This window comes from Arachis hypogaea, chromosome 4 (assembly GCF_003086295.3).
Source record: "Arachis hypogaea cultivar Tifrunner chromosome 4, arahy.Tifrunner.gnm2.J5K5, whole genome shotgun sequence".
Lineage (NCBI taxonomy): Eukaryota > Viridiplantae > Streptophyta > Magnoliopsida > Fabales > Fabaceae > Arachis > Arachis hypogaea.
Genome location: NC_092039.1, coordinates 125,737,489 through 125,762,826, shown reverse-complemented (window position 1 = coordinate 125,762,826; position 25,338 = coordinate 125,737,489). Strand labels below are relative to the sequence as shown.

At 35.1% G+C, this 25,338-nt stretch overlaps 4 protein-coding genes, 1 long non-coding RNA gene and 2 pseudogenes across 6 annotated transcripts; 5 read left to right on the top strand and 2 right to left on the bottom strand.

Annotated features, from left to right (window-relative positions):
• Positions 1–516: 516 nt before the first annotated feature.
• LOC140183994 (uncharacterized) lies at positions 517–1,397 on the bottom strand. Its single transcript, XR_011880604.1, has 2 exons — positions 1,043–1,397; positions 517–815 (listed from the first exon to the last, which is right to left on the bottom strand). It is a non-coding gene; the product is annotated as an uncharacterized lncRNA (long non-coding RNA).
• Positions 1,398–5,401: 4,004 nt separating this feature from the next.
• Positions 5,402–11,709, bottom strand: LOC140183993 (uncharacterized). Of its 2 annotated transcripts, none has more exons than XM_072233944.1 (3): positions 11,568–11,709; positions 7,720–7,778; positions 5,402–7,034 (listed from the first exon to the last, which is right to left on the bottom strand). In XM_072233944.1, exon 3 carries the CDS (start codon positions 6,851–6,853, stop codon positions 5,402–5,404), a length of 1,452 nt encoding a protein of 483 aa, XP_072090045.1. In that variant the 5' UTR covers positions 6,854–7,034; positions 7,720–7,778; positions 11,568–11,709. The 2 variants fall into 2 exon arrangements, with proteins under 2 accessions (XP_072090045.1, XP_072090046.1); XM_072233945.1 differs by lacking the exon at positions 11,568–11,709 and adding an exon at positions 8,520–9,807.
• Positions 10,134–12,218, top strand: LOC112798003 (glucan endo-1,3-beta-D-glucosidase-like). Its single transcript, XM_025841141.2, has one exon. It carries the CDS (start codon positions 10,134–10,136, stop codon positions 12,216–12,218), a length of 2,085 nt encoding a protein of 694 aa, XP_025696926.1.
• Positions 12,219–13,573: 1,355 nt separating this feature from the next.
• LOC112798002 (glucan endo-1,3-beta-D-glucosidase-like) lies at positions 13,574–15,628 on the top strand (annotated as a pseudogene).
• A 947-nt stretch (positions 15,629–16,575) lies between these two features.
• On the top strand, positions 16,576–18,865 carry LOC112798001 (glucan endo-1,3-beta-D-glucosidase). The gene has a single exon (XM_025841140.3). The coding sequence runs from the start codon at positions 16,646–16,648 to the stop codon at positions 18,704–18,706; it is 2,061 nt and encodes a 686-aa protein (XP_025696925.1). The 5' UTR covers positions 16,576–16,645; the 3' UTR covers positions 18,707–18,865.
• Positions 18,866–19,238: 373 nt separating this feature from the next.
• On the top strand, positions 19,239–20,817 carry LOC112795423 (glucan endo-1,3-beta-D-glucosidase-like). The gene is made up of 5 exons (XM_025837353.1): positions 19,239–19,331; positions 19,416–19,757; positions 19,863–20,003; positions 20,139–20,658; positions 20,795–20,817. The coding sequence occupies exons 1-5, from the start codon at positions 19,239–19,241 to the stop codon at positions 20,815–20,817; spliced, it is 1,119 nt and encodes a 372-aa protein (XP_025693138.1).
• A 1,895-nt stretch (positions 20,818–22,712) lies between these two features.
• On the top strand, positions 22,713–25,030 carry LOC112797995 (glucan endo-1,3-beta-D-glucosidase-like; annotated as a pseudogene).
• The last annotated feature ends 308 nt before the right edge of the window (positions 25,031–25,338 follow it).

Genomic DNA, 25,338 nt, shown 5'->3' with positions numbered 1-25,338 from the left:
TCTCATCAAAATGCAGTAGTCACATTAAAATTGTGCTAGCCGAAAATGTGTTCCGGTAAATTTGGAAACATATTTGTCAAATTTTAAAACTATTTTGTCAATAACAAAAGTTAGGGACTATTTTATCAGCACCAGAATCTTTTGAGTACTGATTTGGTATTTATAAACAAAACGCCTCTGCAATCGGATAACAAACGGTTACCAGTACCAGGTGTCAATTTCTTTGGTTAGAGGGACTAAAAATCTCCCTCTTAACATATTCCTCTTCTTCTTCATCCTCATCCTCTTCTCTTCTATTTTCTTCCTCTTCTGTCATGACTCGAACCAAGCCATGACTGGTGCTCAAGGGACAGCTCCCTCAGCAAGCCAAAAGACCAAATTTTTAGAAAAATGGACAGAATCTCCTCTGTTTCTAGGACCTTACCAACATAAATATTAACTCCCTGTATTAATAATAAACATCCATTTCCAAGGACAACAACAACAACACATTCCAATCATATCCACAATCAAATATATCCAAAATACGCATCATATATATAGATATATATATCAAGTTGATAACTCGAGTATATGATTAGATCCATAAGTCTTACATAACCAAATCATAATTACTACCTAAACAGTTCAAGATTTAAAATAACATAACACACACGAGGATCCTGCCTGTGGCATATGGAGCATTGACATAATCTAAATTTTGAGCAAAGGTTCCATTACATAATTACTTAGCCATTGGAAAGAAGAAGGGCTCACCAAAATGACTAAGATCTACTGAGGGGCAGGTGGAATGGAACCTGGAATGACTCCTGTATCTGAAAAACATGGAATATAATAGGGTGAGTTTTGTAACTCAGTGAGCAAACATTACATCTATAACCCACACGAGACAATACAAAGTTTACCTTGAAAATTATATTTTTTTCTAAAGATGAAGAATTCATATTAATTAGTTATACAAATAATTAGATAAATAATTAAGCGGATGAACTGAAATAGGAGTTCTCAATCCAGAAGTCAAATCAAATCAAATATTACACACCTAGAGCGGCTCCACCTCTAAGGGTAACCCTTTCCTCTAGTGTGCCCGTACGGTATAACAGATCCAACGTGTGGCCTACACATTAGGCTAGCAACGCCCCTGCTAGCTGAGGTCTGAGCCAGATGCATCTAGGTTAACGTCATAACTGTCGTTAACTGCGGTTTTCTAGTCAAAGTCTCCCAAGCCAATCCAAACTAAATCACTTATAAAAAATCTCTAGTGCTTATAACATACTACTAAATTCCATAGCAAATCAATATATATAAGATTGCATACTAAAATTTAATTAAATTTTAAATAAGTCAAATAAGAAAACATTTATACTTTACAAAATATATAAATATCGTCTCGTGTGTATTTTTATAAAATTGTAAGTTTCACAAATCAATATTTATTTTCAAAAATTCAAAAATCACAATAATAAAATATTTTCAAACTCCAAAATTAATGATTCAAGATAGATATTGATAATAATATATTTAAAAATAATTATAGATATAATATCCACTCACAACTTGATTTCAAAGAACCGGAAGCAACTCTGAGCGTGTCAACGAGCTACCAAATGATGTCCAATAACTCTACAACTCTAGAAATATGACAATAATGATATTTGTGAGCTACTAATATTGTCAGTTAACATAATCTTACTCACATTAATAAAAGCCCCAAATTTTCTAACCCTAATAACCCTATTTCGGATTTTGCTATACCCACAAGTATAGGGATGCTAAAAATTTGAGATATAGCTAATTATTGAGTCAAAGAGTTATCTTGAAGTCTCAATAATAACTAGAACTCAAAAGTTGAATACTTTCTTCACTAAATAGGTTGAAGCTCCATGATTTAGGGTTGTGATAAAAGAAATTTGAATGAATAAAATAAAGAAGAGAAGAGAAGGAGAAGGAAGTAAAATGAAAGAAGTGGATTTAATGATAGTGTATGATTTCAAGAAAAAGAGATGAGAAGATGGAAAGGAAGAAGAAGAAGAAGAAGAAAATAAGTGGGGTTGGGGAAGGGGATGAGTCACGTGACTCATTAAACCCCTCTTCTTTTTTTTTTTCGGTCATAACATTCTTTCCTCCTTAAGAAATTCGGTCCCCGAATTTCAAATTCATATATGGTGATAAGTGTGATAGTTACCTTCAAACTCAAACAAATATGGATATTTGTCGCGCATGGCATCCTCTACTTCCCAAGTTGCTTCTTCTACTGAATGATTCTTCCAAACAACTTTCACAGATGCTATCTCTTTAGAACGTAGTTTCTTTACTTGGCGATCGACTATAGCCACCGGTTCCTCTTTAAATGATAAATCCTCCTTTATCTCTATGGCTTGTGGTACGAGCACATGAGATGGGTCATGAAGATATTTGCGCAACATTGATACGTGAAAGACTAGATGAATCGTAGACAACTCAGGCGGCAATGCCAAGCAATAAGCAACTGCACCTATTCTGTCCAAAATCTCAAATGGACCAATGTATCGAGGACTAAGCTTGCCTCTTTTCCCAAACCTCATCACTCCCTTCATAGGCGACACTCTAAGAAATACCTGATCACCCACTGAAAACTCTAAGTTACGCCTTCTATTATCAACATAAGCCTTCTGCCTACTCTGAGCTGCTAATAAACGTTCTCTTATTATGCGAACCTTCTCAACTGCATCTTGTACCAAATTTGGCCCCAAAAGCTTAGCCTCACCAACCTCAAACCACCCAATAGGTGACCTGCATCTTCTACCATAAGAGCCTCAAATGGTGCCATTTGAATGCTGGCTTGATAACTATTATTATAAGAGAACTCGATCAAAGGTAGATAGTTGTCCCAATTCCCACCAAAATCTAGAACACAACACCTTAACATGTCTTCCAATATCTGGATCGTCCTCTCTGATTGCCCATCAGTTTGAGGGTGAAAAGCTGTGCTAAGATCCAAACAAGTTCCTAACGCTCTTTGAAAAGATTTCCAAAAATGAGAGGTGAACTGAGGTCCGCGATCTGAAATAATGGACACTGGAATTCCATGCAGTTTAACTATCTCATCAACATAAAGTTGAGCATATCGAGATGCACTGAAAGTTGTTTTCACCGGAAGAAAGTGAGCTGACTTCGTCATTCTATCCATAATTACCCAAATTGAATCAAAACCTTTAAAACTACGAGGTAAACCTGTTACAAAATCCATCGTAATCCTTTCCCACTTCCATTCAAGTATCTCAATCTGTTGCAATAACCCAGCAGGTCTTTGATGTTCAGCTTTAACCTGTTGGCAAATTAAGCAATGAGAAACAAAAACTCCTATGTCTTTCTTCATGCCTTCCCACCAAAACAATTGTTTCAAATCTTGATACATCTTATTGGAGCCAGGATGAACTGTGTACTTAGAATTGTGAGCCTCCTCCAAAATAGCTTTCTTCAAGTCGAGGTTATCTGGCACACATAAGCGTTGACCACAACGCAATACATCTTGATCAAGAGAAAAGTCTGAGTTTCTCCCATTGCAAACATCTTCCATAAGCTTTCTTAGTTTCGGATCATCACTTTGTGCAACCTTGATCTGTTCTATTAGGGAAGATTGGGCTCGAACATGTGCTAAGAAAACTTCTGATTCTCCAAGGTCAAATTGAATTCCACCGGCCTCCAATTGATGGACTTCTTCAACAATTGGTCTCTTTCCAAGAGTGATATGGGCCAAGCTACCCATAGATTTTCTACTGAGGGCATCTGCTACAACATTTGCCTTTCCAGGATGATACAAAATGGTACAATCGTAATCTTTTAGCAACTCCATCCATCTCCGTTGCCTCAAATTTAAATCCTTCTGTTGAAATATATACTTCAAACTCTTGTGATCCGTATAGATCTCACAGGTCTCCCCATAAAGGTAGTGTCTCCAAATCTTCAAAGCAAAAATGACTGCTGCCATTTCCAGGTCATGGATTGGATAATTCTGCTCATGCTTCTTGAGTTGTCGCGAGGCATAGGCAATGACGCGACCATGCTGCATCAATACACAACCCAATCCTATCCGAGATGCATCATAAAAGACCGAGAATCCCCCTGACCCAGAAGGTAAAACAAGAACCGGTGCTGAGATTAGACAAGCCTTAATTGTCTGGAAACTTTCCTCACAAGCTTCTGACCATTGAAACTTCACATTCTTCTGAGTTAACTTAGTTAATGGTGCCGAAATTCTCGAGAAGTCCTTGATGAATCGCCGATAGTAGCCGGCCAACCCTAGAAAGCTACGAATTTCTGTCACTGTAGTAGGCCTTGGCCACTTCTGAACGGCTTCAACCTTGTTTGGATCTACCATGATTCCATCTTTTGATACCACATGCCCCAAGAATGTCACTTGATCCAGCCAAAACTCACATTTAGAAAACTTAGCATAGAGTTTGTGATCCCTTAAGGTTTGTAACATAATCCTCAAATGATACTCATGCTCTGTAGCACTTTTCGAATACACCAAGATATCATCGATGAAGACGATAACAAAACGATCGAAGAAAGGTTTGAAGACTCGATTCATTAAGTCCATGAAAGCTGCAGGCGCATTCGTCAGACCAAAGGACATTACTAAGAACTCATAGTGCCCATAGCGAGTACGAAAAGCAGTTTTTAGAATGTCTTCCTCTTTTATCTTCAATTGATGGTACCCTGAACGCAAGTCGATTTTTGAGAAACAGGTAGCTCCTTGAAGTTGATCGAACAAATCATCAATCCTTGGCAATGGATACTTGTTGCGAACAGTTGTCTTATTGAGCTGACGATAATCCACACATAGTCGCATCGTTCCATCCTTCTTCTTTACGAATAGAACATGAGCTCCCCACGGAGAAGTGCTAGGACGAATGAATCCTTTCTCTAGCATATCTTCTAATTGAACCTTTAATTCCCGTAATTCAGTTGGAGCCATACGATAGGGAGGAATGGACACAGGTTGGACTCCCGGAGCCAATTCTATGGAAAACTCAACTTCACGGTCAGGCGGCATCCCCGGTAGCTCATCAGGGAACACGTCAAAGAATTCTCTAACAATAGGAACCTGATCAAGGCTAGGCACTTCGGCATCAATATCTCTAACAACTGTCAGAAATCCTTGGTTTCCCTTATCCATCAATTGCATCGCACTCATAGATGAGATAATGCTAGCTAAAGTGGGACAATCATCACCCTTAAAAACAAAAGGTGAGATACCCGGTATGTCAAACTTCACAGTTTTGGAGTAACAGCCCACATCAGCATGACAAGCTGCTAACCAATCCATGCCTAAGATGACATCAATATCTTCCATTGGTTCTAAAAGGATCAAATCAGCTAAGGTTTCAACCGTATTAATTCTAACAACACAAGATCAAAACACGACTCGAACCACCGTGGAGACTCCAATTGGAGTGGCAACATGAAATGGGTGGGATAACAGTTCAGGTTGTTTATCGAAACGAGATGCAAGATGTGGAGATACATATGAATAATGAGAACTCGTATCAAATAACACTCGAGCATCTAAAGAACAAACTTGTAAAGTACCTGCCACCACAACATTAGAAGCTTGAGCATCTTGACGTGTTAAAGCATACACACGTGCCTGACCTCTTCCTCTTTGGCTCCCTCCTCTGTTATAAGTCTGACCCCTGCCACCTGCTCCTCTGCCACTAAGACCAGAAGAATTTCCAATAGACATAGCTGAAGATGATGGCATTGGTGTTGTAGGACGTGCAATGCCTGGAGCAAAGCCTCCTCTAACATTTGGACAATCTCTCCTAAGATGACCATATTGACCACAACCAAAACATGCTCCAGTAGCCTTGAAACATATACCAGAATGGTAACTCCCACACTGATGGCAGTAAGGCTGCGCTGGTCTTGTCTGATTTGAACCTTGTGCACTAGATTGAGAGGTGCTCTTAACAAAAGGTCTGGGATTCGAAACACTCATTGGAGCAGATCCAGAAGAAGCAACCCCACCAAAAGATGTTTGAGGACGAGCTCGATACCCCGAATAACCTTGCTGATTAGTCTGACCATGACGAGACTGAAATCCTCCTGAACTAGCTCCACCAGAAAATTGTCCCTTCATCTTAGGCTTCTTACCAACATCCTTAAAAGCATTTCTCTCCGCTATCCCAGCTTCAATTCCATAAGCAGAGTTTAGGACATCCTTGAAAGACATACGTCCGACTTCAGGCATAAGAGTGGTGAACATAGGTTCTGCCAACCCACGAACGAACTGGCGTACTTTCATCTCTTCTGAATTCATTAAGTATGGAGCACTCTTAGAAAGTCTAGTAAACTCCTTAGCATACTCAGTCACGGTCATATTCTCTTGCCTTAATCTTTCAAAGGCAATTGCATCTTCTGCTTGCTTGTTAGCTGGATAAAATCGAGCAAGAAACTCTTCAGTGAACTCTTCCCAAGAAGGAGGAGGAAGTCCAGCTGCTTCTTTGCTCTCAAGAAGAGACTCATACCAATACCTTGCTGAACCACGCAAGTTGTAGGATACTAACTCAACAGCCCATTCCTTGGTGCACCTGAGAGCTCGAATTGCTTTCTTCGCATCCTCTAGATATTGTTGTGGATCTTCATCCAATGAATCTCCATTGAAAGTGGACGAATTCAACTTCAAATATTTTTCAATTGATGGCTCTTGATCCCCAAACAATTGATGAACCCTATGAGGTTGAGGATTTGGCATATTAGGAATTTTTGCTCCGCCCCTATTTGTTGTTGTTAGAACCTGTAACACCGCATTAAGAGTTTGATTCATTCCCCTCAATTCAGCTGCTAAGTCCGGTTGAGCCTCCATTACTGCGGGGTTCTCTTAAACTCTCTCGCAGGGTATCTCTCCTTCGCGCCTATCAGCTATCCTTTGGCTCCTTGGCCTTTGTCGAAGTGCTCCAAGTGGCGGAGAAACTGACCTATTGGATTCAGCAGTATCAGGAGCATTAACAGCTCTACCACGTCTTTTCTTAGGTGGCATCTTCCACCTATTGAGTAAATAAAGCGATTGGATCACCAACGACATATGTATATGAAGTTCAAAGACAATAGGACAAACAGAAAGAATTACGAGACCAAAAGATTGAGGACAACTTCCTATAGGCCTCTAGTAACATCACACTTTGTGAAAATGGGCCGGCTTCCAGTTGCACAATTGTGATCTTACTAAAGAACACTTGCTCCATATTACACAGGAAAACCTAAGGCTCTGATAGCATTTTGTCATGACCCGAACCAAGCCATGACTGGCGCTCAAGGGACAAGTCTCTCAGCAAGCCAAAAGACCAAATTTTTAGAAAAATGGACAGAATCTCTTCTGTTTCTAGGACCTTACCAACATAAATATTAACTTCCTGTATTAATAATAAACATCCATTTCCAAGGACAACAACAACAACACATTCCAATCATATCCACAATCAAATATATCCAAAATACGCATCATATATATATATATATATATATATTTAAAGTTGATAACTAGAGTATATGATTATATCCATAAGTCTTACATAACCAAATCATAATTACTACCTAAACAGTTCAAGATTTAAAATAACATAACCCACACGAGGATCCTGCCTGTGACGTATGGAGCATTGACATAATCTAAATTTTGAGCAAAGATTCCATTACATAATTACTTAGCCCTTGGAAAGAAGAAGAGCTCACCAAAATGACTAAGATCTACTGAGGGGCAGGTGGAATGGAACCTGGAATGACTCCTGTATCTGAAAAACATGGAATATAATAGGGTGAGTTTTGCAACTCAGTGAGCAAACATTACATCTATAACCCACACAAGACAATACAAAGTTTACCTTGAAAATTATATTTCTTTCTAAAGATGAAGAATTCATATTAATTAGTTATACAAATAATTAAATAAATAATTAAGCGGATGAACTGAAATGGGAGTTCTCATTCCAGAAGTCAAATCAAATCAAATATTACACACCTAGGGCGGCTCCACCTCTAAGGGTAGCCCTTTCCTCTAGTGTGCCCGTATGGCATAACAGATCCAACGTGTGGCCTACACGTTAGGCTAGCAACGCCCCTGCTAGCTGAGGTCTGAGTCAGATGCATCTAGGTTAACGTCATAACCGCCGTTAACTGCGGTTTTCTAGTCAGAGTCTCCCAAGCCAATCCAAACCAAATCACTTATAAAAAATCTCTGGTGCTTATAACATACTATTAAATTCCATAGCAAATCAATATATATAAGATTGCATACTAAAATTTAATTAAAATTTAAATAAGTCAAATAAGAAAACATTTATACTTTACAAAATATATAAATATCGTCTCGTGTGTATTTTGTTATAAAATTGTAAGTTTCACAAATCAATATTTATTTTCAAAAATTCAAAAATCACAATAATAAAATATTTTTAAACTCCAAAATTAATGATTCAAGATAGATATTGATAATAATATATTTAAAAATAATTATAGATATAATATTCACTCACAACTTGATTTCAAAGAACCGGAAGCAATTCTGAGTGCGTCAACGAGCTACCAAATGATGTCCAATAACTCTACAACTCTAAAAATATGACAATAATGATATTTGTGAGCTACTAATATTGTCAATTAACATAATCTTACTCACATTGACAAAAGCCCCAAATTTTCTAACCCTAATAACCCTAATTCGGATTTTGCTATACCCACAAGTACAGGGATGCTAAAAATTTGAGATATAGCTAATTATTGAGTCAAAGAGTTACCTTGAAGCCTCAATAATAACCAGAACTCAAAAGTTGAATACTTTCTTCACTAAATAGGTTGAAGCTCCATGATTTAGGGTTGTGATAAAAGAAATTTGAATGAATAAAATAAAGAAGAGAAGAGAAGGAGAAGGAAGTAAAATGAAAGAAGTGGATTTAATGATAGTGTATGATTTCAAGAAGAAGAAGAAGAAGAAGAAGAAGAAATGAAATTGAAAGAAAAGGGAGAAGGATTTCGGGTGAAAGAAAATAAGTGGGGTTGGGGAGGGGGTGAGTCACGTGACTCATTAAACCCCTCTTCTTTTTTTTTTCTTCGGTCATAACATCTTCTCTTCCATTTTCTCTTCGCATCTCCATCTCCATAAGCATCATTATCGAATTTCACCTTCAACACTATCACCGTGGTTCCCTCTTCTTCTTCCTCGGCTTAAACCACCACCACCCTAAACCACCTTCCATTAGATTAGCCCTAAAACTGCCACGAATATTCCAGATAGCAACCACGTATACACTCTTGACCATGCCAGTCCCCTTCCCAACCCATCCTTGACCATGCCACCCTCTCCTATTTCACAAAATACCTTCTTTCACACATCCCAAGTCTTCTTTTTCTTGTTGTCCATTGATGCAATTTGATTGAAAATTTTGGTGTTCGAATTTTGCACTATTTGAAATCCTATAAATGGTAATTTTTCGGTGAATCTATATAGTAGTTACTTATATACCGGTAGAATTTGAAAAATTATAAAAAGATTATTTAGTACACACAAGAAGAGGAAGAAAATAGAGGAAAAGAGAAGGAGGACGAAGAAGAAAAGAAAGATGTTAAGAGAGGATTTTTAGTTTCTCCAATCTATAGAAGTTAGAACTGATATCTGGTAATCGTTTGTTATCCGGTAGAGGTTGTTTTTGTCTATTTTTTTTATTTGACGAGGATTTGAATGAAATTTAAAAAGAAAAATATAAATAAACAATAAAAATACTAAATAATGTGAATAATTGATATATGAAATGTTTAATTTACTAAATATGCAAATGGATGATTATTTTAATATTAAGATTTAAGTAAGTAATTTGAAAATGTAGTATATTTTTATTTTATAATATCAATTTTAGATTCCATTGTTGACATTGTTCACAAAAGTTATTAACTATCTAACAAAATTTAATTTAAAAATGATTATGATGCACTATATTTCAAGAGAAAAAGATAAGGGAGCGGAAGAGGTATTTAGCAATATATAATATATATTATATATTATATATGCTTAGGGCACACAACGGGAAAATCCTATAAATAATTTGAAAAAGAGATTTGTGGGCCACTCAAGTTAACAAGTTCTTCCTGTCAAAATGGCCTTCACAGGAGAAAAAGATGAACCCTTTCTGTTCCCGTCAACGGATGATCAACGTGACCCTCCCAAATTCTTCTCTTCAGACCTTATTTCATCGCCTTTACCCACACATTCTTTCTTCCAGAACTTTGTTGAAGCAGATGGCAACAACCCAGTGTACATTCACCCTTACCTCATCAAATCATCAGCTTCCTCTGTTTCTCTCTGCTATCCATCTCGCCGTGCTGATTATCGTTACATATACCAGGTATTCAAACCTGATCTCACCATCTCTTCCTCAACTCAACAAACTCAACAAGGTTCTCATTCTCATCCTCATGTCATATCTTCCTTCACTGATCTTAGTGTCGCTTTGGGTACTCCTTCTTCTGATCTTACCTTCTTCCTTGTTAGGGGAAGCCCTTATGTCACTTTCTCTGTCTCCCATCACACATCATTAATTTCCATAGCCACTGTGCACAAATTTTGTTCCTTTACTTCAAATGATACATTCACTAAGTATACACTTAAGCTTGACAATGGTCAGACATGGCTTCTATACGCTTCTTTACCAATCAAGTTTAGTTACAGCAATGACATTCTTGCTTTCTCCAAGGCTATTACTTCTGCTGGTAATGATGGAGGCGGGGTTCCTCTGGTAGTAAGGATAGCATTGTTGCCAAATTCAAGTTCACAACTTGAGCATGTTCTTGACAGGTACAGCACTTGCTACCCTGTATCTGGTGATGCTTTGTTTACTAAGCTGTATTGTGTTGAATATAAGTGGGAGAAGAGAGGGTTTGGTGATTTGTTAATGTTAGCACACCCTCTCCATCTTCAGCTTTTATCCAAGGATGAGGGTAACATTACTGTTCTTGAAGATCTTAAATATAGGAGCATTGATGGTAACCTTGTTGGTGTTGTTGGAGATTCATGGTCATTGAAAGCAGATCATATTCCTGTAACTTGGCACTCTATCAGAGGTGTTAACCTACGTTTCTGTGATGAAATCAAATCAGCTCTTTCCAAAGATGTTGCTGCCCTAGGTTCTCTTGGCATAACAACAAATGAGGCTTACTATGATGGGAGAATCATTGCAAAAGCAGCAAGGTTGGCTCTAATAGCTGAAGAAGTTGGCTTTGTTGATGTGATCCCAGCTGTGAAGGAGTTCTTGCATGAAATGATTCAGCAATGGTTGGATGGAACTTCTGATGGAAAAGGTTTGCAATATGGTGTAAAATGGGGAAGGATTCATATTGAAGCACACAGTGCCGGGTACTTCCTTTATGGAATTGCAGTGCTTGCAAAGATTGATCCAGCTTGGGGAATGAAATATAAGCCTAAAGCCTACTCACTTATGGCAAATTTTATGAACTTGGCAAGAGAAACAAACTCGAAATATACACGTCTAAGGTGTTTTGATCTGTACAAATTGCACTCTTGGACTACATACCTGTCGAATCATTGTGATGATGTTGGGATGCAACAGAACAGCACCAGTGAAGCGAATCATTGTGATGATGTTGGGATTCAACAGGACAGCACCAGTGAAGCTGTAAATATCTACTATTCTGCTGCATTGATGGGCCTAGCTTATGGTGACATCCATCTTGCTTCCATTGGATCAACTCTTGCATCATTGGAGATTCATGCTGCTAAGATGTGGTGGCATGTGAAAGAGGGTGATAATCTGTATGGAGATTATTTTGCAGAAGAAAATAAGTTAGTTGGTTCTCTTTTCGCTAACCATAGACTGTGTAAAATGCGCAATTGTTATACTGAGAGGGAGATTAAGATTGGCCTTCATGTTTTACCCTTATTGCCTATTACTGAGTTCATGTTCTCCAATGTTGATTTTGTTAAGGAGCTTGTGAAGTCGACACCATCTGAATACAATGAAGGAGACACATGGATGGGGTTTGTGTATGCACTTGAAGGAATTTATAACAATCAAGTTGCATTGAAGAAGATTAGAAGCTTAAAGGATTTTGATGCTGGCAACACAATGAGCAATCTCTTGTGGTGGATTCACAGCAGGCATGATTATAGAAAAATGGGATCCTGTCATGAGAAACAATGTTGCTTTTGTCGTTACAGCTGTTGAGAATTGACAATGATTTCAATGTTTATGGTTAATACATTGTGATGAGGCTTATCACTTTTGGATTATCTATTTTCTGGTTTAACATTTGGATAAAATATTTGTTTTCTTTTATGTTGATGAGATGTACTCCTCTAATATTTTAAGGTTTAGATTATTGTGATTGAGAGTGTTGAATGTTGAATGTGTGGTTCTTGACGAGGACTGGCTTATAGATCTGTCATCCTATTGAGTTACACAGTATTGTTTCATAGTGGAACAAAAAAGATGATGTTAAAGTTTGCAGCCTTTTTTTCTAATTAAAGAACAATTGAATCATGTGGTAGAACAGTACACTATCCAATGAATTATAATTCAAAATGGAAGTTCTAGTAACCACCCTGGGTAGTTCTTTATTCATGTCTTTAGATGATCATCTTAATTTTAACAATTCAACTAGATATCCTTTAAATTTGTCTTTCATTTAGCCTTTTTATTACATTAATTTAAAAAAATTAAAACAAACACATTAAAATAGATTTATTGTTTTTTTTTTAAATTTAAATACAAATCTACAAAAACGAATTAACTAAAATTCGAATTCAAATTTTAAATTTAAAACTTATAAATCCTAACAAATTCCAAATATTCCAAATCAGATTTTTATGACTAGTAAAATCTTCCTTCTGTAAAATTTTAAAATATGTCTCTGGCAAAATTTTAAAAAAATTTGGTTGAGTTCATTTATAGAAACATGTTATCCCTTTTTTTTTTCCTTTAATAAAAGGTTCTGTTTTTTTCAATTTATGTATAATATTGAATATGTCTGTGTTTTATTTTTTTTAAATATGTTTGTGATTATAATTTTTTTCACTCATATATTTGATTTGGAACTTGGAAGTTGTAATATTAACTTAATTTATATGTGTCAATACTTAATTTTGAATGTGTTTATGTTGTTTATTATGTTCTTATGTATATATATAAATTTTTTTACCTAAGGTTTGGATGTATTATAAAATATTAAAAGTGCATTCTTATAATATTAGATATTAGATGTGTTTATATTGTTTACTATATTCTTATGTATATATATAAGTTTTTTTATATGAATTTTAGATGTGTTGATAAAAAATTAAAATAATAAAATATTAAATTTAAAGATTGAATAAAAGCTGAATTTTATTGTAGAAGTAGTATTTTCCTAATTTTAAAAACAAATTTTCATAATATAATAATATAAATTTTTTATATATTCAGCACATTGAGAATATGAAAAAGTTATATTTTTTAATTTTTCTAATATTTTTATTTCTACTATTAAAAATTTGAAAAATATACTAAAAAAAATTTTTCTTCCAGAACTTCGTCCTCAACGATGGCAACATACAAGAGTATATTCATCCTTACCTCATCAAACCCTCTGATTCCTCTGTTTCTCTCTGCTACCCTTCTCTCTCTGTCTCCTCTCATTCCATGCAACAAGTCTTCACACCTGATCTCACTATCTCTTCCTCAACAGGTTCTCATTCCCGCCATGTTATATCTTCCTTCAGTGATCTTAGTGTCACTCTTCATTTTCCTTCTTCCAATCTCACTTTCTTCCTTGTCAGGGGAAGCCCTTATGTTACTGTTTCTTTGTCTCAACATGAATCTCTTTCTATAACCTCTATACATAAAATCTCTTCTTTTTCTTCAAATGCTTCACCCACTAAGTATTCTCTTAAGCTTGACAATGGTCAGAAATGGCTTATCTATACTTCTTCACCACCCAAATTTAGCTTCAGCCATGACATGAAAATCACTTTCGCCAATCTTTCTTCTGATGGGGCTCCTGTGATGCTTCGGATAGCAGTACTGTCAGATTCAAGCTCAGTAAACGAGGCTATTCTTGACAGATACAGCTCTTGCTGCCCGCTTTCTGGAGATGCTTTGTTCACTAAACCGTATTGTGTTGAATACAAGTGGCAGAATAAAGGTTTTGGTAATTCGTTGATGTTACCCTCTCCACCTTCAACTTCTGTCTAAATATGAGGGTAATGTATCTATTCTTAAACATTGTAAGTATAGAAGCATTGATGGGGAGCTTGTTGGTGTTATTGGAGATTCATGGTTATTGAAAACTGATCCTGTTTCTGTGAATTGGCATTCAAACAGAGGTGTCAAAGAAGAATCCTATGATGAAATCAAATCAGCTCTTTCTAAAGATGTTGAGAATCTAGATTCTTCTGCAATAACAACTACTTCATCTTATTTTTATGGGAAATTGATAGCAAGGGCAGCAAGGTTGGCTTTGATAGCAGAAGAAGTTGATTTTCTTGATGTGATTCCTGTGGTTAAGAAGTTCTTGAGTGAAACCATTGGTCCATGGCTAGATGGAACTTTCAATGGGAATGGATTTCTATATGATGAGAAATGGGGCGGAATTGTTACCAAACAAGGTTCTACTGATCCAGGTGCTGATTTTGGCTTTGGAGTTTACAATGATCACCATTATCATTTGGGATACTTTCTCTATGGAATTGCAGTGCTAGCAAAGATTGATCCAAAATGGGGTAAGAAGTACAAGCCTCAAGCCTATTCAATTATGTCAGATTTTATGAACTTAGGAGGAGGAAAAGCTGAACATTATCATTCAACTTTGAATCATTATCATTACACACGTTTAAGGTGTTTTGATCTTTACAAATTGCACTCTTGGGCCGGAGGACTAGCCGAATTTGCGGACGGAAGGAATCAAGGGAGCACAAGTGAGCTATAAATGCATACTATTCAGCAGCATTGTGGGGTTTGGCATATAATGATACAGAACTTGTTATATTAGGATCAACTCTTGCAGCATTGGAAATTCATGCAGCTAAAATGTGGTGGCATGTGAATGGAGAAGGAGATAGTAATATGTATGAAAAAGATTTTGTAAAAAAGAATAAGTTAATTGGGGTTCTATGGTCTAATAAGAGAGAAAGTCGATTATGGATTGCACCTCCTGTGCGGAAAGAGTGTAGGCTTGGGATTCAGCTTATGCCATTGGTACCTGTTTCCGAATTCTTATTTTCTTATAAGAGTTCTGTGAAGAAGCTTGTAGAATGGACTATGCCTGCTTTGGATAGAAAAGGTGTTGAAGATGGGTGGAAGGGATTTGTGTATGCATTGGAAGGAGTTTATGATAATGAAAGTGCTTTGGAGAAGATTAGAAGATTGAAGGATTTTGATAATGGGAACTCATTTAGTAATTTGCTTTGGTGGATTCATAGCAGAGGTAGTAGTAAGTTGTTTTGATTATGATGGCAACTCATTCGGTCATTACTGCCTTATTGTCAAACTATTCATCATGATTTCAATCTTATCATAAAGTGATGATACTATGTATAAGTTTTGTATATTGTAACCTCTTTTCCATTACTCAATGTGAAAAAAAATAAGGCTTCTATTTACTCTTGTGAAAATAAATCAGCAAAGATTTGAAAAAGAAATTACAAAAAAGGATATCAGAAATATGATCATTTTTAAATGAGGATGTTTATTTTGAAATTATGTGGTGAAATTTTAGAGATGTATTGGTTGATAATTGCTAATTCAAGTTTCAATCTAATTAAGGAAATATTAGAAATAATATTATAGCAAATATGAATGTTATAAAAAGTGGATAACTAGGAAGATAGACAAAATGCATAAACCTTTTCCCATCACTTTGCAAAACAGAGCAAAGAGAACGAGGATAGTGGAGCATCTTATAGGAAAAACCAGGATTTTGAACAATAAATTGAAAATCAGGTTCTAATTTTTAAAAATTCAGGAAGTATTTTTTTTTAAACACAGTAGCTAATGAACTATACAGCACATGAAAATAATCAGATGATAAAATTATTATAGTCAGATGGATAACTTCAAATATTAACTAAACTTAACCATAAAATAGAAAAGGCAAAACACATGTCAATGCATATCCAAAATGGTTCCACATGTATCCCTCACCTATAATATATAGCAATCAAGTCTTTTTACAGTCTAAAAGCCAACATGTAACTAAAATTATCCCTTGCCTTCTCTAAAGAGGCATCAGCATAGTTTTCTCTAATAAAAAAACATGGATATGCAACTATGATAGTGATTTATCATGATGATACTGATAGTAATATTGAAAGATAAATTTTTTATAATTTAATCTAAATTATTTTTTGTCATAAGATTCTTAATATATAGCAATCAAGTCTTTTGATCAACCATATGGTTTGATTGTAACTTCAAAAGCCAAAGCTTATAACACAGTCTAAAAGCCAACATGTAACTAAAATGAGTTATCCCTTGTTTTCTCTAAAGAGGCATTAGCATAGTTTTCTCTAATAAAAAAACATGGATATGCAACAATGACATTCATCGTATTATAACACGACTCTTATAAATAATTAGAAAAAACATTTGCATCTAAAACTCAGAGTCTCTCACTCAAAATGGCTCTCACAGGAGAAAAAGATGATCCTTTTCTGTTCCCATCAATGGATTATCAAGGTGACCCTCCCAAATTCTTCTCTCCGGACCTTCTTTCATCGCCTTTACCCACACATTCTTTCTTCCAGAACTTTGTTGAAGAAGATGGCCACAACTCAGTGTACATTCACCCTTACCTCATCAAATCATCAGCTTCCTCTGTTTCTCTCTGCTATCCATCTCGCCGTGTTCATTCTGGTTCCATAGAGCAGGTATTCAAAGCTGATCTCACTATCTCTTCCTCAACTCAACAAACCCAACAAGGTTCTCAATCACATCATCATGTTATATCTTCCTTCAGTGATCTTAGTGTCACTTTGGATATTCCTTCTTCTGATCTTACTTTCTTCCTTGTTAGGGGATGCCCTTATGTTACTTTCTCTGTCTCTCATCAAACACCATTATTTTCAATAACCACTGTTCACAAATTCTCTTTCTTTCCTTCAAATTCTTCACTCACCAAGTATGCCCTCAAGCTTGACAATGGCCAAGCATGGCTTTTGTATGCTTCTTTACCAATCAAGGTTAGTAACAGCTATGAGACTATGATCTCTTTCTCAAAGAAATATACTTCTCATGATCATGGGGTTTCTCTGGTAGTGAGGATAGCATTGTTGCCAAATTCAAGTTCAGAACTTGAGGATGTTCTTGACAGGTACAGCACTTGTTATCCTGTATCTGGTGATGCTTTGTTTACTAAGCCATATTGTGTTGAATATAAGTGGGAAAAGAGAGGGTTTGATAATGGTGATTTGTTAATGTTAGCACACCCTCTTCATCTTCAACTTTTATCCAAGGATGAGGGAAATGTTACTATTCTAGAAAATTTTAGGTATAGGAGCATTGATGGGGACCTTGTTGGTATTGTCGGAGATTCATGGTTGCTGAAAGCAGATCATGTTCCTGTGACTTGGTATTCTACTAGAGGTGTCAAAGAAGAATCTTTTGATGAAATCAAATCAGCTCTTTCCAAAGATGTAGCTGGTCTTTGTTCTTCTGAGATAACAACAATTTCAGATTATTATTATGGGAAATTTATTGCAAGGGCAGCAAGGTTGGCTTTGATAGCCGAGGAGATTGGTTTTCTTGAAGTGGTCCCATCCGTGAAGAAGTTCTTGCATGAAACCATTCAGCCATGGTTGGATGGCACTTTTGATGGCAATGGATTTCTATATGATGCAAAATGGGGAAGGATTAGTATTGAAGCATACAGTGCCGGGTACTTCCTTTATGGAATTGCAGTGCTTGCAAAGATTGATCCAGCTTGGGGAATGAAATATAAGCCTAAAGCCTACTCACTTATGGCAAATTTTATGAACTTGGCAAGAGGATCAAACTCGAAATATACACGTCTTAGGTGCTTCGATCTGTACAAATTGCACTCTTGGACTTTATATGAAGATCTTTGTTATTGGGAAAGTGGATGGCAACAAGACAGCAACAGTGAAGCTGTAAATATTTACTATTCTGCTGCATTGATGGGCCTAGCTTATGGTGACATCCATCTTGCTTCCATTGGATCAACTCTTGCATCATTGGAGATTCATGCTGCTAAGATGTGGTGGCATGTGAAAGAGGGTGATAATCTCTATGAAGATGATTTTGCAAAAGAAAATAAGTTAGTTGGTTATCTTTCTGCTAACTATAGACTTGATCTAATGCGCTATTATCAATGTGAGAGGGAGTGTAAGATTGGCTTTCATGTTTTACCCTTATTGCCTATTACTGAGTTCTTATTCTCCGATGTTGATTTTGTTAAGGAGCTTGTGAAGTGGTCACCATCTATATATAGAGTAGGAGACGGATGGATGGGGTTTGTGTATGCACTTGAAGGAATTTATAACAATCAAGTTGCATTGGAGAAGATTAGAAGCTTAAAGCGTTTTGATGCTGGCAACACATTGAGCAATCTCTTGTGGTGGATTCACAGCAGGCGTGATTATAGAAAAATGGGATCCTGTCATGAGAAACAATGTTGCTTTTGTCATTGCTGCCCTAATATTTTAAGGTTTAGATTATTGTGATAGTGTGTTGAATGTTGAATGTTGAATGTATGGTTCTTGATGAGGACTGACTTATAGATCAGTTATCCCATTGAGTTACATAATATTGTTGCATAGTGGAACAAAAATGATGATGTTAAAGTTTGCAGCTTTTTTTCTAATTAAAGAACAATTCAATCATGAAGTAGAATAGTACATTATCCAATGAACTATAATTCAAAATTCGGCCACTCCATATTAAAATTTCTGGATCCGTCCCTGACTATCTCTACCCCCATAAGGTTCTCAATCCCGCCATGTTATATCTTCCTTCAGTGATCTCAGTGTCACTCTTGAGTTTCCTTCTTCCAATCTCACTTTCTTCCTTGTTAGGGGAATCCCTTGTGTTACCGTTTCTCTGTCTCAAAATGCATCTCTTTCCATAACCTCCATCCATAAAATCTCTTCTTTTTCTTCAAATGCTTCACCAAATAAGTACACTCTTCAGCTTGAAAATGGTCAGAAATGGCTTATCTATACTTATTCACCAACCATATTTAGTTTCAGCTTTGACATGAAACTCACTTTCTCCAACATTTCTTCTGATGAGGCTCCTGTGATGGTTCGGATTGGAGTTATGCCGGATTCAAGCTCAGAAAAGGAGGCTGTTCTTGACAGGTAAAGCTCTTGCTACCCTCTTTCTGGAGATGCTTTGTTCACTAAGCCATATTGTGTTGAATACAAATGGCAGAAGAAAGGGCTTGGTAATTTGTTGATGTTAGCTCATCCTCTCCATCTTCAACTTCTGTCTAAAGATGAGGGTAATGTGACTGTTCTTAAACATTTTAAGTACAGAAGCATTGATGGTGGCCTTGTTGGTGTTGTTGGCGATTCATGGATGTTGGAAGCAGAACATGTTCCAGTATCTTGGCACTCTACTAGAGGTGTCAATCAAGACTCCTATGATGAAATCAAACAAGCTCTTTGTAGAGATGTTGGTGCTCTTTGTTCTTCAAAAATAGCTAATACTTCATCTGCCTGTTATGGCAAATCGATTGCAAGGGCTGCAAGGCTTGCAGGCATAGCTGAGGAAGTTGGTTTTCTTGACTTGATTTCACTTGTTAAGAAATTCTTTAAAGAAACCATTCAGCCATGGTTAGATGGCACTTTTTAAGGGAACGGATTTTTGTATGAAAAGCAATGGGGAGGGCTTATTAATAAACTAGGTTCTGATGATGATATTGAAGAGAACTTGTTTGGATTTTACAACAATTGTCATTCTCTTCTGGGATACTTTGTGTATGGAATCGCAGTTCTTGCGAAGATCGATCCGAATTGGGTAACAAGTATAGGTCAGAAGCATATTCAGTCATGGAAGATTTCATGAACTTGGGAGGAAAAGATTCAAAATCTAAATATACACGTTTAAGGTGTTTTGATCTGTTCATGACACTCTTGGGATTCATGGCTAAAGGATAGTGATGTTGGAAGATATCAATATAATAGTGGTGAAGCTGTGAATGCAATTTATTCAGCAGCGTTGATGGGTTTGGCATATAATGATGCAAATCTTGTTGCTATTGGTTCAACTCTTGCAGCATTGGAAATTCATGCTGCTCAAATGTGGTGCCATTTAAAGATGGATGATCGTAAATGTAGTGATGAGTTTACAATGGAGAATAGGTTTGCTCCTTGGGAAGAGCATAGACTTGCCGCTCATGTTCTTCCATTGCTGCCCATTACTGAGTTCTTGTTTTCAAACGTTGGTTTTGTGAAGGAGGTTGTGGAGTGGACTATGCCTTGTTTGAATAGAGATGGTGTTGGAGAAATACTGAAGGGGTTGGTTTATGCAAGGGAAGGAATTTATGATAATGAAGCTGCGTTGAAGAAGGTTGGGGAGTTACCAAGTTTTGATTCTCCACGGAGCACATTGAGCGATCTGTTATGGTGGCTGCACAGCAGAAGAGGCCAAGAAGATCATCATCAGGATTCTTGTAATGAAAACAATGTATCAATATTGAAAACAAGTGTTATTATGTTATTATTTCTTGAATTGCACCCTTTAATACTTTCATTTGTGCTCGTAAAATTTGGGAAACTCTTGGGTTTTTTATGCCTAATGGCTTTAAGGTTATTCAAATTTTAAGCTTTAAATTGTGGAAGAATATTTCTATCATACAAATTATGAGAAAATTTTAAGTTTGGGTTTTGTATGCTGGTCCTAGAGTTAGGTTTTTCTTTCAAATTAGACAGACTATCATTTAAGTATGTCTGAAAATGTACGAAGAGAGTATTATCTTTTTGAGGTAAGATCTTGTTTATGTAAAAAATAAATTTAACAAGACAAACACAACCCGATAAATCTTAAGAATTTGTTCATGGTACTTAAAAGCTCAATTAAGATTCAACTAACATGCAACTTGCAAGAGTTCAGGATAATTATACAGTATTTTTTTTCTACAACTCATACAATTAATAGGCAAATATAATATTTTCGCCAAGATTCATTTTTATTTAAATACCACAATTTTGTGACAATTATAGTACTAAAAAGGATTAGAAATGATTACTCTGTTATTATCCTATTGAGGTATTTACTATTTAGGGCCTATTTAAAAAATTTTAAGAGCTATTTTTTTTTTTGGTTTTTGACTTGTTAAAAGTAATAGTATTAATATTTTGTGTAATTTTTAAAATTAAATTATAATTTTTTAGGAAGCTATTTAAGTGCTTATAAAAAAGTTAAAAAAATAATTTTTTATAATAAAAATTTTTTATTCTATATTTTTTAAAATAAATATTTTAAAACTAAAAATACTAAATATAAAATAATTTATTTATAAATTATTTTTAATATAAATATTTATTATTTAAACTATTTTTTTTTAAATAAATATAATTGATTAATTGTATAAAATATTTTATATTATCAATAAATTAAAATTAAGTTCATTCTTAAATAATAATTACTCATATAAATTTATTTTAATATAAAAATAATAATTAGTTAGATAATAAATTAATTAAATATATTAAATTTTTAAATAAATTTCAAAATATCATATTCTCACGAAAAGACAATTTTGTATTGACCAATACTCACATGTGTAATAAATATGGAAAGATGGGTTATTTGATGATAAAATCATATTTTATTTATATAAAATATAAAATTCACGTAACATTCCTCATTATTATTTGGTGTTTGTTATGGTCAAGTTGTAGAGGTTGAAATAAAATTTTGGAGAGCAAAAAATTTAACATAAAAATTTAACAATAATATTTATATTAAAATAAAATTTATAAATATAATTATTTTTTAAACTTGCCACTAATAATAAGATAATAAATAAATAATTTTATAAATAAAAAATATAAAATAGTTTATAATTATATTTTTTTAAATTTATAATATTTATTAAATTTTTTTATTAATTTATATAAATACAATAATAGCAATATTTATTGAATATTTTAAAATTTTTTATCATATAAAAAATTAAATTAAATAAATAAAAATACTTAATTTTTTATATTTGAATTCAAAGGTAGAAGAAATGTTGTTTGTTTGAATAGAGAATTGCGAAATACGAATAATTATTTGAACCAACTAAACTATCTTTTATTTTTTTTGAAGAAGTACTATTAATTTTTTTATAAAAAATTAGAAAGAACCATGACCCCATTCTCTCAATTACACTCTATTCCTCATGATAGTGTCTAAAAAATGTTGCTTAATTGTTAAAATAGGTTAAATAATTAATTTTTAATTAAAAATATAAAAGTTAAAAAATTTTAAATATTTTAAAATTTCTATAAAAAATAATTTAAACAAAAATTAAACACCAAATAAAAAACACCATAAAATTAGCTTTATTATTCTTTCTATAATTTTTCATAGTTTGACTATGTATGTGAGTGGATTCCTTTCGTATTTACCCTTTCAGAAAACACAATTTTCTAGATGTCACCAAACAATTTTCTAGATGTAATAATTACTGTAATAGAAAATCCAACAGGCTCACCTAAGAATAATTATAGTCATTAAATTAAAATGGGTTTAAGTTATCTTTTCTGTGCTGAAGAAGAGGAAGAGCCAAAAAGTGATCTTAAGTCTTAACAATCTCACATTCTCTCATTGTATATATAAAACCACTTCACATCAACACTCCTCAAAATCACTTCATGCATGCAGATGCAGATAATGGCAAACACAACACATTTAGATGATGATGAACAACCTTTTCTCTTCCCACTCACAAACTCCAAAGTGCTCCCTGACCCTTCAAAGTTCTTCTCTAAAAACCTTTTCTCTTCTGCTTTGCCTACAAACTCATTCTTCCAGAACTTTGTCCTCAACGATGGCAACAATAAAGAGTACATTCACCCTTACCTCATCAAACCCTCTGATTCCTCTCTTTCTATCTGCTACCCTTCTCTCTCTGTCTCCTCTCATTCCATGCACCAAGTCTTCACTCCTGATATCACTATCTCTTCCTCAACAAGTTCTCTTTCTCGCCATGTAATATCTTCCTGCAGTGATCTCAGTGTCACAATTGATTTTCCTTCTTCCAATCTCACTTTCTTCCTTGTGAGGGGAAGCCCTTATGTTACTGTTTCTTTGTCTCAAAATGAATCTCTTTCTATAACTTCCATACATAGTGTCTCTTCTTTTTCTTCAAATGGTTCACCCATTAAGTATTCTCTTAAACTTGGCAATGGTCAGAATTGGCTTATCTATACTTCTTCACTGATCAAATTTAGTTTCAGCCATGACTTGAAGCTCACTTTCTCCAATAATTCCTCTGATGGGGCTCCTGTGATGCTTCGGATAGCAGTTATGCCAGATTCAAGTTCAAAAACCGAGGTTGTTCTTGACAAGTACAGCTCTTGCTACCCTCTTTCTGGGGATGTTTTGTTCAATAAGCCATATTGTGTTGAATACAAATGGCAGAAGAAAGGTTTTGGCAATTTATTGATGCTAGCTCACCCTCTCCATCTTCAACTTCTGTCTAAATATGAGGGTAATGTGAACGTTCTTGAACATTTTAAGTATAGAAGCATTGATGGGGACCTTGTTGGTGTTGTTGGAGATTCATGGTTATTGGAAACTGATCCTGTTCCTGTGAATTGGCATTCCAACAGAGGAGTGAAAGAAGAATCCTATGATGAAATCAAAGCAGCACTTTCTAAAGATGTTGAGGATCTAGATTCTTCTGCAATAACAACTACTTCATCTTATTTTTATGGGAAATTGATAGCAAGGGCAGCAAGGTTGGCTTTGATAGCTGAAGAAGTTGATTTTCTTGATGTGATTCCTGTGGTTAAGAAGTTCTTGAGTGAAACCATTGGTCCATGGCTAGATGGAACTTTCAATGGGAATGGATTTCTATATGATGAGAAATGGGGCGGAATTGTTACCAAACAAGGTTCTACTGATCCAGGTGCTGATTTTGGCTTTGGAGTTTACAATGATCACCATTATCATTTGGGATACTTTCTCTATGGAATTGCAGTGCTTGCAAAGATTGATCCAAAATGGGGTAAGAAGTACAAGCCTCAAGCCTATTCAATTATGTCAGATTTTATGAACTTAGGAGGAGGAAAAGCGGAACATTATCATTCAACTTTGAATCATTATCATTACACACGTTTAAGGTGTTTTGATCTTTACAAATTGCACTCTTGGGCCGGAGGACTAGCCGAATTTGCGGACGGAAGGAATCAAGGGAGCACAAGTGAAGCTATAAATGCATACTATTCAGCAGCATTGTTGGGTTTGGCATACAATGATACAGAACTTGTTATATTAGGATCAACTCTTGCAGCATTGGAAATTCATGCAGCTAAAATGTGGTGGCATGTGAATGGAGAAGGAGATAGTAATATGTATGAAAAAGATTTTGTAAAAGAGAATAAGTTAATTGGGGTTCTATGGTCTAATAAGAGAGACAGTGGATTATGGTTTGCACCTCCTGTGTGCAAAGAGTGTAGGCTTGGATTTCAGCTTATGCCATTGGTACCTGTTTCCGAATTCTTATTTTCTTATAAGAGTTTTGTGAAGAAGCTTGTAGAATGGACTATGCCTGCTTTAAATAGACATGGTGTTGAAGAAGGGTGGAAGGGATTTGTGTATGCATTGGAAGGAGTTTATGATAATGAAAGTGCTTTGGAGAAGATTAGAAGCTTGAAGCATTTTGATAATGGGAACTCATTTAGTAATTTGCTTTGGTGGATTCATAGCAGAGGTTGTAGTAAGTAGTTTTGATTATGATGGCAACTCATTCGGTCATTACTGCCTTATTGTCAACTATTCATCATGATTTCAATCTTATCATAAAATGATGATACTATATAAGTTTTGTATATTGTAACCTCTTTTCCATTACAAAATGTGAAAAAAAAATAAGGCTTCTATTTACTCTTGTGAAAATAAATCAGCAAAGATTTGAAAAAGAAATTACAACAAAGGATATCAGAAATATGATCATTTTAAAATGAGGATGTTTATTTTGAAATTATGTGGTGAAATTTTAGAGATGTATTTGTTGATAATGGCTAATTCAAGTTTCAATCTAATTAAGGAAATATTAGAAATAATATTATAGCAAATATGAATGTTATAAAAAGTGGATAACTAGAAAGATAGACAAAATGCATAAACCTTTTCCCAT